The sequence below is a fragment of the Chaetodon trifascialis genome, chromosome 13, assembly GCF_039877785.1.
Source record: "Chaetodon trifascialis isolate fChaTrf1 chromosome 13, fChaTrf1.hap1, whole genome shotgun sequence".
NCBI lineage: Eukaryota > Metazoa > Chordata > Actinopteri > Chaetodontiformes > Chaetodontidae > Chaetodon > Chaetodon trifascialis.
Genome location: NC_092068.1, coordinates 4,020,461 through 4,036,412, shown reverse-complemented (window position 1 = coordinate 4,036,412; position 15,952 = coordinate 4,020,461). Strand labels below are relative to the sequence as shown.

The window sequence follows — 15,952 nt, the reverse complement described above, 5'->3', positions numbered from 1 at the left end:
GCTGAAAAGCAGCCAATTCTGGTCAATAAGCCGACCTATCGGTGCATCTCTGATTGCATCGGAATAGATGTTATCGAATACACGGCGATGTGAAATCTTCGTTTTTACAGCCAATAATGCAGTAAATATGCTTGGAGTAATTTGAAAATGGTGTCTTCATATAGTTTATATCCAGCGACCATAAGAAGCAATTCTCAGTGATGTCTGCCTGTCATGACAGTCGACACAGGGGAACAAAAGCTCTAAGACACAAAAATGAAACCATTTTGGCTCTGATGTGTGGTTGTTTATCAGTGTACCTATAACTTTTGAAGGGCAGATAAATACTGCTATGTCATTTGTGAGTGGCTCACTGCTGTGACAATAAGAAAATGCAGAACAGAGAGCGGGACATGACGGGCAATAAAGGCTCCATCAAATCAAGCAGAACAGATGGTTTCACTGTCTCAGTCAATTAACTCCGAAAGCCTCTTTGAGTCATTATGAATTGTGAGGTATGTTCACTGAGCTCTCGTGAAGTCAACATCAAAACAATAATTGTGATACCTGTCCAGCAGGTGTTGTTGCTAACTTCTAACCAAAATGTATCTTGTACATATTATCCCGCACTTTGGCTGAAGGAGCACATTTGCCGCCCTCCTGAACAGAAATAAACTATGATGATGTGAGGGAGGACGAAGGAGACAGGAGCGAGAATGAGTCATAATGCGTGGAGAAATGGGATGACTGGGTCAGAAGCCTGTTGACATACATTAAAAACTGCAGTTCAACACCACTGACACATACTGAAGCAAAAAAAAACTGTAAGTGGATGCAGTTTTCCTCATTTATTTAACCCAACAATTCCAACAAGAGTTAGGAGAAACTAACCATAAGTAAACTTGGTGCTGATCTACACAGTGAGGTTGATTTCACAAAGCTGAGGACATAGCACAGAAGTGTAATTAGGAAATAAAAAAAAGGCATGGGAAATGAGGAGGGAAGTTAGAGTGCAAAAGAAAGCCACAGGCAGCGCAGCAGGCATGGTATCTTTATTTCAGAAGCCACGCTTTGGAGATAAATATCTAAGTGTATGCACAGACCCCCCAATCTTTACACTGCCTCCCCCTTTGTCCTCCACTCAGCCCCAACAATCCTTTATTTTGCCACTGCCTCCTCTTGTTGGCCCCTCCTCCACTCCTCCCCTCTCCGCAGGTTTGTCAGAATAACAGCAGCTCATGATGGGCTCGACTGAACTCAGAGCAGAGTGTGGCACACCGGGGCTGAATCATCTCCTTTTTGGCTTTTTTCTCTTTTTGCCTTTGTGTGTTGTTTAGGTGGTCGCTGTTCGGGTGTGTGCGTGTGTGTGTGCTCAACCAGCCCCCACAGCAGTGGGAGAGGAGGAGACAGCAGTAAGCATGAGCGATGTCGTTTCCCCCTCCCTCTTCCTCCTCTCCTCCTCCCTTCCTCTCTCTCTCTCTCATTTTCATGCTCCTTCTCCTCCATTGCCACGGCCATCAGGATCCGTCCTCCCTCTCTCGCCATCATTCTGCTCGGTTATGCAATACACAGTCCTCCCACAGTGACTGGTGTTGGAGACCTACTGTAACACTGCTGTCAGTGGCGGTAGGTGCAGATCCGTAATACCATAGCGACTGTCTGCCGCTCCAGCTGGCTGTGCCTCACCACAGACGTCCGCTCCATGGGATTTTACAGCTTTTCCTCCTCTGCTGGAATATCACCTGCCAGACTCGAATAATTCAGGGCTCAACGGACGCTGTGTGTCACCGAGACACCATCAGCTGATCCTATAGATGTAATCATGCACAGTATTATTGGCAATGGGGCTCCGGTGATGGGCAGGTGTCTGTTTTGAAAGGCACTAATTGCACTGTTCCCCAGAGGAGTCTGAAGCTAGTGCAAGGGACGCTACAGAGCAAGGGGGTGTGTGGATTTAGTGATAAGCTGGGGAGGGAGGTGGAGGAGCTGTGTGGAGGACTTTAGGCAAAGCAGTGACTCAAGAGAGGGAGCAGGCAGGGAGGATGAGAGGAACAGCTGGGAGGTGGGAGGGGGCAAAAGGGGAGAGGGGTTCTCCTTGCCCCCTAAACAGAGGCTGCTAGTGCTTTTAGCAGCTTCTGATAAAAACCTGCCTGAAAAGACTTGGAGGGCAAACTTAATCAAAAGAGAAGTTAGGCTGGTGGGGGGTTGTTGAACCTGACAGGTGGCGCCACAGACTGGGGAGTGGAGAAGTGACACAAGGAGCTTTTCGCTGGAAGCGTAGCTGAGCACCGCAAAGCCGTACAGACACCGCTGCTTTCTGCTGCCCTCTCCGTCACTCTGCCAGTCGCTCACAGGCACTGGGTCTGTGGCTACACCGCCATCCCCGCCCCTTCTCCCTCGGGTCGCCACATGTAGAATGCCCTTAAAGCCGTGCTCTTCCAGTGAGGATCAAAAAAGCATGCCGGATGATGTTGTCTCACACCTTAGACACCTTAGGGTAAGCTACTTTTTCTTTATACCATTGTTGTTTATTTGTCTGTAATGTCCTTATTTCTGGAATTTCAGTGATTTCAGTTAATTTAGTGTCAACAACACTGCATGTTGACATGAGAGCTGAAGGGGTGAAGCTGATTGTAGCTCCATTCACATATGAGCCCAAGTCAAGAATAATCCTGTTTACCTTTTGGCTCACACATTTCATTGCCAGCTCCTTGTCCTTACCTTTCAAGACTCCTCCAGAGGGAAGGTGGGAATTATGCTCTGAATAACTACTTAGATGGACCTGGGGGTGGTTAATCATTAAAGGCATATGAAAAGAGGTGGGTGGGTTTGAGGGGGCTTTAAATAGCAGCATGCTTATTTTGACATGGGGGAATGACTGACTGTTGGTGGTGGCAATTTAACAGTTTCATTTCAGAAAATCCAGGGATGAGCCTGATTGAGTGCTGGAGGAGCTTGGCTTCAAGTGGTGGGAGGTTTTAAACACTGGTGTTCACAGACAAATCTCAACTATGCTCCATGTGGCCATTGTTTTGTTCAATTCATGATTGATTTCCTTCTGTTGAGAGGATTACGTTGGCAGGGCTAACCGGACACAGAGCTGTTAGAGCTGTTTTCTGTGCAAAAACCGGTAGATTACCAGGAAGAGGAGGACAAAAGAAGCAACACTAAGCCTTGAAAGCAGCATGCTAATTTAGACCAAGCTCTGTTGTTGCTTTCCACACAAGTGTGACAACTTCTGACATGGTCTCCATAATTTCCTTTTATTTCAGATAAGTGCCCCTTTGCCAGGTTAGGTAAGCATCAGGATCATGGGCACTACAGTCATCACCCTTGAGGACGTACAGACATTGGAGGTCAAGGAGGAGCAAGAAGAATCCATCTTGGCCATGTTAGGCATCATTGGCACATTCCTTAACCTCTTTGTAATTGTTTTTGTTTACATCTACACCACACTGTGAAGTGCCAAAGCAAAAGAGAATTTATTTCTAAATACCTGCTGGATAAGACTTCTACAAGAACGGTGGGAACACGAGGGAAAGAGGGTTTAACTAGGAAGTGATACATGTTTAACATGAACATCTTCCACAGAGAGAGGAGGAGGATACTATACAGACTAACTAAGGATGAAGATGAAGAAGCCCTACTGCCAAGTCACAGCCATGAGCCAGGGAGATAACAAAGGGCTGAAACATGGCAGGACCAGGACTTTACTACGACCTCTATGGGCAGAGCCAGATGGACTCTAAAAAGTCCCCAGCCAGGAATGAACCCCCTGGCCTGACAGGGAATACAAAACTCCCCTTGATCTCTTCTCCTTGGACTGCTAGACTCATTGGAAACATGAGCCAAACAAGACAGTCTTGTGGACAACACTGATGCTTTTCCATTTATTTTCCATCTTACTTAATTTTCAAACTGGTGGGACTGTAATTGCTAATTGCCTGTAAGGCATTTCAAGCAACACGATTAAAAGCAGAGAAAGAAGTAAGAACTCTGCTGGGAAGCTGCTCTGGAGACACTGTTGGCTGCCATATTCAATCAGTCTTCAGGGCCAAAAATGTAATAGCTTCTGGGCCCCTGTCAGAGTACCCTTCCCAGGAAACGTGGCCCTGGAGGAGCTCTGCTGTACTGTTGTCTCCTAGGATACCTGCCATCTCAAAAATGCCCTCAATCCACAAACAACCATCAACAACAAACATATTTCTATTTAAGAAAATGTGGGCTACAACTTTAACATCTTGTTGGGGATGAAACCTCCAAAACAGGGCAATATTTTCATAGAAAACAGGTCTGTTATATGTGCAAGACATTAAAGAAGGAGATCAACTCGTAATTTAACAATGCAGCTGATTTAGGTGAAAGATGAATTGGAGTGGGATCGGGGATGAAAGATTCTCTTGATTTATTTCATGTTCATGTTGATTTCAGGGTAGTGTCAGCTATCCTTTTTCTGTATGAAAAGGCTTTTTATAAAGATTTGAATAACGTCTAGATGTATTGTGCAGTTGAACAATAAACATCTGAGCACATCAATAAGGGTAGCGTTGAGCCTTATCTGTGAGAAACCCAAAGGAGGACGTGTGAAAGGATAACTGTGAGAGGGAAGCGGGAGGATCATCACATGGGTTATAAAGGTATATGTTTTCATGCACTGGGAGGGATAAGGGCCTCTGAGAACCTGGTTAGGATTCAAAAGGCTTGCACGTTCATAATCATAAGAAAATAGTTCCCCTCTGCTGAATGATGCATGCAACATCCAAAGTGAAAGCCACTTCAGGCTTTTGACTGCTCTTGTTGTCTCAAGACTCCAGGCGAAAAGGAAGTGAGGGAAATCAGAGGGGCAAACATCTTCAGTCTGACACAGCACACCTTTCAGAGCATTAGACAGGGAGAGGATATGCACCATGGCTCCTGTAATTGCAATGATGCTCACTGTTGGTGACACCCCACCTCTCATCTCTGCCCCACACACTTCAAAGGGCATATCTACCCATTTCAACTGCTTGCAGTAAAGCCTGTGGTAATAGAATCAAATATTTCCACGGGTGAGTAGCAATAAATTGCAAATCCACAAATCCACAGGGAAGGGGTGGTAATGAACGAAGGTGGTGCAGTCGCTTTTTTAGTTTTCACTTTGTACTGACTCTAATACTATGTCTTGCAGTGGGGGAAATCCTTGATCTAAGTGTGTATGAGTTGGTAGAAAGAACTCCTTTTCTGTGTGTGAAGTCAAGCACTTGTGGAAAAGCCTTTTTTTCTTACCGGGCTGGTAAAACCTCTGAAATTGCAAATGAAAAACTGGACACAAACTTATATAGCACTAAAACCCAAGTGCTCACACAGACACACACGCATTCAATTGTAGGGAGGCTCCGTAAACACGCATGGCTGTCCAGCAATGAAGGGATTGCCTTCTGTTCCACCTGGTCTCTATTGAATCTGGAGTGATTAATCATGACCAATCACCTTCCAACAGGCCAGTCATGTTCAGATTACCCTCCAACATCATAAGTACGCCCACTCAACATGACTGATGGACCAAAACAGCCATTACTTAAGTGCTGTTGCCTGCAGAAGCCTAGATCAAGTTAAAGCCTTGCCTGTATTAAATGAGTCAAAAGGGGAATTGAGGTGTAGAATTGAAGGAACGTAATGGTAAATGTAACAAACAAAAAAAAATCCCATATCAGATCTGGAAACCATTTAGTGTCAACCAAAACGTGCCAGCATACCATTCTTCAATTAAGATAAATTAGTATTGCGATGACATTCAAAGGTATTACCTCTCACTAATGGCTTAGCTTCCTGTGATGGAGTGCCAGGCAACAACGGGAAACTGTAATGTATCCCAAAAGGCTTCGCCAAGATACTGATGATTAATGTGGAACAATGCGCTAGGCTGACACGACTGAGGAGCTCTGAGGGGAAACGGCGGCTGGAGATAGAGGCCTGTGTGGTAGCAAGCAAGGTAAGACCAGGGGGCAAATGAAAGGTGTTTAGTGTAGTTGGAAGAGACGAGGCTGCATTTGGAAGGGGTTTATCCGAGTGCCGGTAGGGTGATTCTGAAGTTGCAGTGAATTTAATTCCATCTAGAATGCACAAGTGTTTGATCCCCCCACACCTAGGCCAGTGGTAATTACAGCCTTGTGAATCGTCAAGCTCATTGGTTGCCTTGTGTTTGAAGCTAGTTCAGAGTACTTTATATTTTGGCAAACAAACAAACAAAAAGTGGAACTAAGACACTACGAGTGAAGGGGAAGAGTTTTCCATACACCTTATATACTGCAGCTGTTTTAAACTCCAGAATTTGTGCTCTGTATTTTGGTCAAATTTAAGTACACAAATATATTGGGATAGTACTTCCCTGTACATGAGACATAATTCAGACAATTCATCGAGACAATTCATGAACAAATTCTATTTCATTGCTGTATTGTTTAAGTTGCATAACTTGATTTTTTGGCTGCCAGGGGGCAAACAAACTTTGTTCTAGCATGGTATGACAAGAGATGTGACAGAGTTGCCTCTTTTAACACCCAACAGACGCAGAGCAGCATTAACATTCATTTGGATCTGTGTTTGTGTCCACCTGATGAATGAATGTCCACCATCCATCTTGTGAATACTGCACACAGCTGCCTGCTGCTGCAAGCAACCAGTGATGAGACTGAACCAACCATAGATGTCCCTCAAAGCAACAGCTAGCAGCTAAAAGAGGAATTCTCTGGGTTATTCACTTGGGAGTGCAGCCTTTAACATGTCGTTATTCAACTCATTGTTGATATAAAAATATTGATTAGTGGAGCTTTAAATAGATTACAGTTCTTCCCTACATAAAGCCTCTTCCAGTGCCCACTCTTTTCAGGAGTGGGCAGGACATCTTATTCATGCAGTCCAATTTGGAGAGCGGCTTAGCTGAGTGTGAACCTGTCAACACTTCCAACATGCTGCCTTTGAAGTGTTTTACAGCACAGATATTATGCTGCAACCGCTGTCTATGGATTACAGTCCTTATATTACTGTCTGAAGAGATTATAAGCTGTTATATTTCTTCAAGAACATCAAACATCTGCTCCACAGCCTTGGACAAAGCCTTCAGCATCTGCTTGGGCTGTGTAAGGCTGCATTCAATACAGAGGTTGAAATGATTATTATTCCATGTAAAAATGCAAAACAATATTCGTGAAGCAGTATTGTATTTCTGTGAGTGTTGTTGTGAGTGTTGGATGTGTGGGCAAAATTCCACGTTACAGCCATCCAAACCGTTTCTATGGGATGGAAACATGTTGCACACAGCCACACTCACACAGAGATTTATTTCTGTTCTTTCTGCTGTACATATGCTGGAAACAGGAGGTTTCTCAAAGCAGATGCCAACATCAGTAAGTGAAAGTAAAAAAAAAAAAAAAAAAATCCAATCACAATATATGTTAAGAACTCATAGCATGACCAAACATTTTTGGTAGGGGTTCCACTTGTGTCTAAGACACATAGTGTAAACAGAAACAGCTTCTTACTGAACTCAGTCCAATTATGCAAATCTGAATACATCTGTGATCAGCTCGTATCTGCAGAGAATATCTGCTGCTGATTGATTAGCCAGGCTCTATTCAATAACATTTAGAAACAACACACCAACAATGTGGTTGTGTGGGTGCTTAAAAGCAAAGGGAACAACATGTCTTTGATTGACACCACAAATTCATACTGCAACTGATGCAGGTAATCAAGTATACACACTTGAATAACAAAAGCTCAACCACAGCTACACGTGCTCTTCCCTGCTTTCTTCTTCTGTCTTGCTTTGCAATAAATAGAGCATAGAAAACATATGTTCACCCACTACAGGCCTGTCTGACTTGAGAAGCAGGGGGCTCTCAGATCTCCCAGTTTTTCCATTACAGCCAGCTCTTCCTGACATTTACTGACAGCTCCGAGCTCCTGGGCAACCGGCTCATGCAGAAGGTGGTCTGCGAGCCCCCGGGTTTCATTTGACTTGCTGCATGTCATCCATGACTTCAATTAACTACGTGCAATGGCTCGTTGGCACAGTATAATGTCAGTTGTTATCAAATTGAGTGGTAAATGCATAGATCTTAAAGGACAATATGTCATCATTAAGGCTATGCTTCAGCAGAGCATGTGGTGATGTTATCAAACAAGGGGCTATAAACTCTATATTACATACACATACACACACACGTAAGCGTGTGTCAGAGCATTTACCAGATAATGAGGAGCAATTACAACACTCAAAATGCTTTTTATCAGCTGTTATTTAATTATGAGACCAGGGGCGCATTAGCACACATGAGCATGCAAACAGAGAGATGCTCCTGCAAACTGAAACACCCCAGCAGCATTAGGCACAAAGAAGTGGCACACACTCAGCTGGAGCTGCCTGCGGGCTGAGAGGCAACAGCACACCAGGGTAGTGGAAGGGCTGAAACACCGATGCTGAGCTCCTCATGTCTCATGTTCAATCCAAACTCAAAATGGGCCGATCAAACAGAATTTAAACTGCTGGAAATAGACTATGTCTGGTTTTAATGAGTAGTGACTGCATTAGTATTTCACCCCAGAAATCATTACAAACTGAGGAAATGGTTACCTGAAAATGCCTTACTATCTTCATGAAGCCTTCTCCTGCTGAGTGGGCATCACTTATTTGATATGTGCATCACCCAGCCTTTCCTAAAGATGACCTGCATGAACAAGTCTTGGCCCGAACAAGCAAATTCAGGTCTGAACCTTTGGGGTGCGCTCCTCGGTGCTATGTTTTTTTTGCTCTAAAATTGCACGAAACAAAAATAATGCACTAATATGCACGAATAATGTTTAATATTTAACATAATTCCTCTTTGGAGATCTGTTCATCCTTAACTTACTGAACTATTCACAGTTACAGAAATTCAAGCAGGTGCATCTGGCGTTTTCATGCCACTGTATGTGTACATGCAGTGTTGGGCGGAACACATTTAAAATGAATGTGTTCCATTAATATGTTACTAAGATTTCCATAATATTCCAATTATCACATCACATAACACATTACTGCCACCTGTTCAGGCTTCAGCAGCTATCAGTGATGTTAACCCTGTAATATTATTCAACACAGGAGACAAGACCTCAAAATCGCTGCTGTTAAATTCAGCTATGGTCAGCTGTGTCACCTGTTTACATACCGTGTTGCACATGTTTTATAGCTTCATAGAAATTACTTGCACTACCTGCACATACCTCCTACTGTTTATACCTCATGCCAACTGCACTACCTGTCTGTATTTATATTTTACACTTACTTCTAGATAGATGCTAAACTGCATTTCAGCTATAAATAATCACAACAATGAAAATGATCAACATACACCACCATGTTCTGAACAGACACAATGCAGACACTAACGTTACAAAGGGTCCTTTGTGTTTTTGAATATAAGACAGCAAACTTCACAATCTACTCAGGTCAGTGGGCTGTCTGCCCGAAGACCACCTCACTTTCCCTGGGAAGGAGGTCAGCTGAGCCTACAGAGCACACACTGTGATACCTTCAATCAATATGGATTCTTTCATAGTTTTGATGTCTTCATTATTAATCTATAAAGTAGAAAATAATAAGAAAGAAAAGCACTGACTGAGAAGGCGTATCCAAACTTTTGAGTGGCACCATATCTTAAAATGTTTGATATGAACTTCTAATCATGTATTATCTCTCCCTGCTCTTTCATTTGTTTGCACACCCTCCTGTGAACGTGCCGTTTGTTCCTTTGTTCAATCTGAGAGAAAACCAAGTGCAGCACAAATGAGGAGAGTAGTTTGAAGCATGACTGCAGCCAGGCTGAAAAGGGTCAGCCCAACACTGATAACCAGCAAGTCCCTGAGGAGCTGAGGCCGGATATAAGCAATGGACTGACCTGACCTGGAAAGTGCTGAAGCCCACAGTGTACTGAGATCTCTGATGGAAGCTCACTGCTCGACCACCTGAGCGTGTGCAAAATAAAGCTGGTTAGAGCGGCACCACGACACGTCCAGCTCCACAGCAATGAGCCCACAGTGTGACACCGTGACATCAAATGACACTGCACCAAAGATGACAACCTTATCAAATCCACACAGGGCCACACTCCTCGAACAAAACCATGAAAGGAACTGATCAAAGTGCAAGTGCCAGTTTTTCCACTCTTGAGTACAAAAACAAAATTCTGAGTGGATGGTGTCTCTGACAAGCGTGGACTCATTAGACTTCTGCTTCTGTGACTTCAATGTGATTTAACAGAGAGACGCACAAACCCAGCTTCAGTCTAAGATGCTGTGGCTCCATCTGCTGTTTCGCTCAGCAAAAATCCACCACCTCCACCACACACATACTTAAAAACACAAAGCAACATATACTGCACACAGACAGCTTCCCCTGTAATTCACAGCTGGAGGCTACACTGCAGTAGCTCCAGCCTGCAGTTATCCCTGAGATCAAAGACCAGAGTCATCCAAACCCACCATCTCAACATCAAAGGCAACCAGTGGGCAGCGTTTCATTCAATGCCCCCAAATCCACAGACAATAAGAAAATTCAGACAATTTCAGCAACAAATATCAGTGGTTTAAATCTTTCATCGGGATGAAAACAATTCTGAACAAAGAACAAACAAACCCCAGGAAATGGTGCACAAACACGGGTGTGTACGCTGCTGCCATGTTAATGAACAGGTTTTAATGATGAACCTTCACAGCCATCCCTGACAGCTTCCTTTCCCACACACTGGGGTCCCTCCTGATCTTTAAGGCACTGCGGATACCTTTTTACACATCAATATTATGACTAATGAAGTGTGACATTTTGCTGAAGCTGGATCTAAACAAAAGAGACCATGGTGGGGAATGAGACTCTTGTCAACACCACATGCAAATATCTCTGCTTCAGGACTTTTCTCTGGCTCTACAAGGAGGAAAGTCATCATTCAATTCTTCCTTTTGTCACTGCTAGACTCCATGTCAAAACCTTTGCCATGTTCGAGAGGGCAGACAGTCCAGGCGTAACATGATGGGGGTCACATGACCAGAAATAGCTAAAGGCATTGCATATACTTTGAAACTCTCTTGGTGTACTATGTGTTTCTGTGAAAAAGGCAAGCTGTTTAATGCTGTTTTTTACTTAACCAGTGTACATTTCATAGCAAAAGCCATTCTTTGTTTGAATAACTGATTAGTTATTGTCAGTTCAGTCTGCAAGCTAACTCCAACCAATAACTGAACACTACACCCAAAAATGATTGTAATGGGAACTTGATCTCTACTTGATCAATCTTTGAGCCACCCATCAAGAGCCCACACACTCCATTCTAGGTCTGCTTTCAAAGAATTGGACATGGACATAAGAACACTCCTCCTGAGAAACATTTCTTTCAGAAAGTACCAGGCCATCTATCCCAGTGTCAATGGTGTTTTGATGCACTGACACACAGTCACTGCTCCAAACACGACTTTATATTCTGAACCATTTCTCTTATTCAAACCTTTGACAAACTGGTCTCAACTCAAAGTCCACTTACTCGAGCTTTCCACCACATGACAGACTGACTTGTCGTGGAAGCTGATTCAGAGTACGAGCAGGACTGCTGGTCTGGCTTCTATTTTGAAGCTGACAGTGAAAATTTTGTCAACACTGAAACCAGCATGAGAGAAAATTTCAAACTTTGCCAACTTTCAGACCTTCGCAGGAGGTGATGTGACTGTTGAGTGACACCCAGTGTGACTGTCTGTTTCTGTTGACCCATGTTGTAACAATCACTGGAGCATTTCCTGTTTTAGATGGACAATCAAATGTCTTTTGAGCTGTTAAGCCTCACTCAGGCACATTCAGGTATCCATGAAAACACAAGCTGTTTTCAAGACAGCTGATCACTCATTGATTGTCCATTGCAGCCAACCAGTAGCCCCCAGTGCCAATGGTAGAAACTGGTAGTTGTTCCTAGTGTTCTGAGCCTTGCTGGATACCTCTTTTACTTTCAGTGTCATAGCCTTCGTCTGTGAAAACAGGAAGCCTACCTGAGTCGTTGCGCAGGTAGGAGGACATAGCTGGGATGAGGCAGGACTGGCTCAGCAGCTCCTGCAGCACTGCTGGCAGTGCTGAGCTGTTCTGGGCTCTGCTGTCTGCTGAAGAGGCATCAGCACTGTGGCAACTGCTGGAGCCTGCTGGGTTGATGTAGCTTGCCAAGACCTAGTGAACAAAACAATTTAGACACACTGTAAGATGAAAAACTCATGAAAGCTACTTAAATTGACCCATATACTGTAAATACATACTTTACAGGACCTCAACCAAGCTATGTCACTACGATACACTTGGCTATGAACTAAATAATTAACTCACCAATTTAACTGTGACATTTTAGGTCCTTATTGAGAATCAACTTTTCATACTCCAAAGCAGGAAGTCTTAACCTTGTCGAAATGGTTAGAGAAGTGCAATCAAAAGGAACACATAGTAGTTTGAGTGAACCTTAAACCTCCAACAAACCATCACTGTTCCTGTGCCCATATCAGCGTCTCTGTTCCTGGTGATGGCATGCCACAGGTATACAATCTCTTTGGAAAAGCAGCTCTAGGTGCAGTATGTTCTCCAGCTGCCCACTACCTGCAACATGCTAAAAGTCTGGGAGAAAGCGCTGCCTGAATGCACTGCTCATGGCATCAAACTGTGTTGTAGATGCATTTGTACTATGGTAGCCACAAAGGCCCAGAAGCAGGGCAGCAGCTGAGCAACTGTCTATCTGTTTAATTTAAAAATGATGTGACATTGACGGGTAGATTTACCTGCAGTAGGCAGGTGACGTGTTCCTCTTCTAGCCGTTGTTTGGTGAGGGCCTGCTCCACGTCCCAGCCTGAAGCTGTAGATCCAGTACCAAAACCAGTTCCTTTAGCCCAGTACAGCTGTTGCTCCTCACTGGTGCCTCCACCATGACAACTGGATATCTGCGGCTGTCGACACAGACAGGAGGTAATGTACAGGGTTGGAAGGACAGTTTTCAGTTGGAGAATTGTTGTTAGAACTTCAATACGTGTAAACCAACACATTTAAGGATATTTTACTTCACACTGACCACTTTGTCATATGATATTTTTTAGAATTCCCTTCTATGTTTGAAGAAAGTAGCTGCCGGCTTATTAAAATTGTAGTTGTGTAATTTGCAATTTCACTGATCAATGAAATTCAACTTGGCACACTGTCAACTCCTGGAGTGGAGAGGAGAGGTTTGTGTTTTGAGTTGTTGACTTAATTGTCAATATTTTCCTAGAAATGCAATGCAATCTTTTAACCAAACTTTTCGATCATCAGGTCATATTTGAACTTTTTTTTGGCTTCTTTATTAAAGTAAAAGTGTTCTTTGGAATAATATTTGACTCATTTTGGTAGCACCCACTTGCACCTCCTCCTGCCACAGTAACCTACAGTTTATCTTCTACGTTTCTTTCAGACTTCCATACTTCGCATTTTCTTTCGCCAGGTCCTGTTGAGGACCTGCAGATGGTTCAGCAGAAACCTTCTCAGTCACTTTAACAGGCAGGACAGTCAAGGGGAGTTTAGGGTCAATCTATTTTCAGGATAATGCCCTTCCATTGCTTCTCACCCTGAAGGTGTCAATAATACAAAGCACGTCTCTGACACTCTGACATTTCTCTCCAAAGCTTCATTTGCCTCTCATCATTCGGGCTGAACAATTAAGCTATTTGTCTGGGGCTCTCTGGGACATATGCAAAAGAGACCTTGAGGAAAGGCCAGCCAGGAAGAGAGCCATTAATAACGGCAATGATCTTTTCCCTTGTTTCCCTATCACAGCAACCAACAAAACAATCACTGAGGCACAGGACCAGATTAGCTTCTGGTGAGGAGCCGAGTCTGAAGAAGAACTTGACAGGAGTCAAATGTCCAAAGCACAAATCATGATTAAAGATGCACACCTTATTTGATCAGAGCTGAAAAAACTGTGATATTTTATATTTTAGTCTGTTTTGATTCATGTTAATATTTGTGACAAAAAGTTTCAACATTATAAACTAGGCTACATTTGCTTCAGAAGGTGTTTGGAGCTTTTGAATTGTGTGTGTGTGTGTGTGTGTGTGTGTGTGTGTGTGTGTGTGTGTGTGTGTGTGTGTGTGTGTGTGTGTGTGCGCGCGTGCGCCTGTGTGTGAAGGGAAGGGGAAGCGTTACGTGTGTTTCTGCACTTTTGTCTTTGTGATTTCTTTTTCTTATGTTTTTTAATCAAATGGAGAGATGATCACAAACGCTGAGGACATTTCTGCATTTCTGAGGCCAGTCTGGCTGAAGGTTAGGGAACAACTGTGTTCAAGTAAAACTCTTAATGAATATCGTTAGAACTGTGGATGTGTGTGTGTGTGTGTGTGTGTGTGTGTGTGTGTGTGTGTGTGTGTGTGTGTGTCACGGGCCATACCTCAGACACACTGGTGCTGGCGTTGGGGTTGCGGGGGGCATGGTGGCTGAGAGCCGACAGACAGGCCAGGATGAGGTGGATGGCGCCGATCTCCAGAGCCATGCGGCGCAGCAGCACGCCATCGTCAGTTGTCAGAGGAGTGCTGCTGAACAACGCTCGCAAGACGTGGAACGGAAGTGTGGGCAACACGTTGGCTGACGGGGACTGCAGGATATGACCTAAGAGGATGCCAAAGCATTTTGTTCAGGTTTGTGTTGAAGAGAGATTTACTGGTTTGCCAATGTCAGTGCACCACTGATTTTGCACTGTGACAATATAAAGACACTGAATCCATCATAAAATGTGGCAAAAATACAGATGCTCAATATGAGCAGGAAGTTATTAGGAGGAGTTATTACTATTGGATACATTTAGCTAAATACATGTTGTAGTTTGGATTGAATAGTTGTAACTGAGTAAGTAGTAGTAGATCTTATTTGATCTATCTTTGACCTAAAGCAAGAGCTGATATTTCTAAAATTCCTGTGGCAATATTTAAGCCATGAATACGTTAACCAAGTTGTCCAGCGTGGAATGTATATAAGATTCATCTTATGATAATATGATTCTGCAATGTAATCATTCCAGAGGCTGCCTGATGTGCTGTGGGACCTGCACTGCTCAACAAGATGAACAAAGTTACTCTGACATCTATCACTAAGAAAGACTCTCATTCGAGCGAACTGGAAAAAAAAAAACTCAGCATCAGCGAAATGTTCATATCAGAGCATCCCACTAAGTAGTTCACATAACATGAGCACAAGCAGAGACAGTTACCAAGCTGAAATACAGGAGACATTATTAATATTCAAGAAGTAGAGTCAGACACAAGAAACATAACAGCAGAGGATGAAGAACTCAGCAGAGGTGTTGAAACCTGCAGTTAATGTCAGTGTTGGCAGCTGTGTAGTGCTCTCAGACTTACTGCCTTCTCCATCGTCTGTGACGCCCAGCACCAGGCGCAGCAGACACTGGGCGTGCTTCCTCTCCTTCAGCAGCACCTCTGCATACCCTGGCAGGCGCAGGAACAGGCCGAAAGCTGCCAGTGAGTGGGCAGGGATTGGTGACATGGTCTGCACTGAGGACGATGATGACGAGGACGACTGGGACTGCTGCTTGTTGATGGGCGGCGGCTCGGCGGCAATGGATTCCGGTGCCTCGTAAACCAGTTCACCCGACTGCTCGATGGTCACCCATTCGAACTGATCGCTGTCCTTGGGCTTCTCCTGTGTGGCAGAGGGCACCACTGGGGCACTGACCTGTGAACCACCATCCGGGAAAAGGGAATACGAGACAACGCTGACAGGTAAATTTAAGAGAACACAAACTCTGCAGTGTCATGATGTGGTAGATTCAGGCCTGAGGGAGAAGAGAGGCTGCTGGCTTCTCTACATACAGTAAACGTAAAGCACAACTCTTACTCTTCATCTGTGAACAAATACTGACACTGACCAACATTTCATATTCAAAGTAAAAGCACC

General features: G+C 43.9%; 1 protein-coding gene across 6 annotated transcripts in view; it reads right to left on the bottom strand.

Moving 5' to 3' along the window:
- Nucleotides 1-15,952, bottom strand: part of birc6 (baculoviral IAP repeat containing 6) — a 134,736-nt gene that overhangs the window by 35,155 nt on the left and 83,629 nt on the right. For all 6 annotated transcript variants that reach the window (XM_070976839.1, XM_070976841.1, XM_070976844.1 and 3 more), the window contains exons 61-64: nucleotides 15,397-15,730; nucleotides 14,433-14,650; nucleotides 12,796-12,960; nucleotides 12,028-12,199 (exon numbers count right to left, since the gene is read on the bottom strand). In XM_070976839.1, the coding sequence (XP_070832940.1) occupies nucleotides 12,028-12,199; nucleotides 12,796-12,960; nucleotides 14,433-14,650; nucleotides 15,397-15,730 (889 nt within the window). The remainder of the gene's footprint in view (nucleotides 1-12,027; nucleotides 12,200-12,795; nucleotides 12,961-14,432; nucleotides 14,651-15,396; nucleotides 15,731-15,952) is intronic.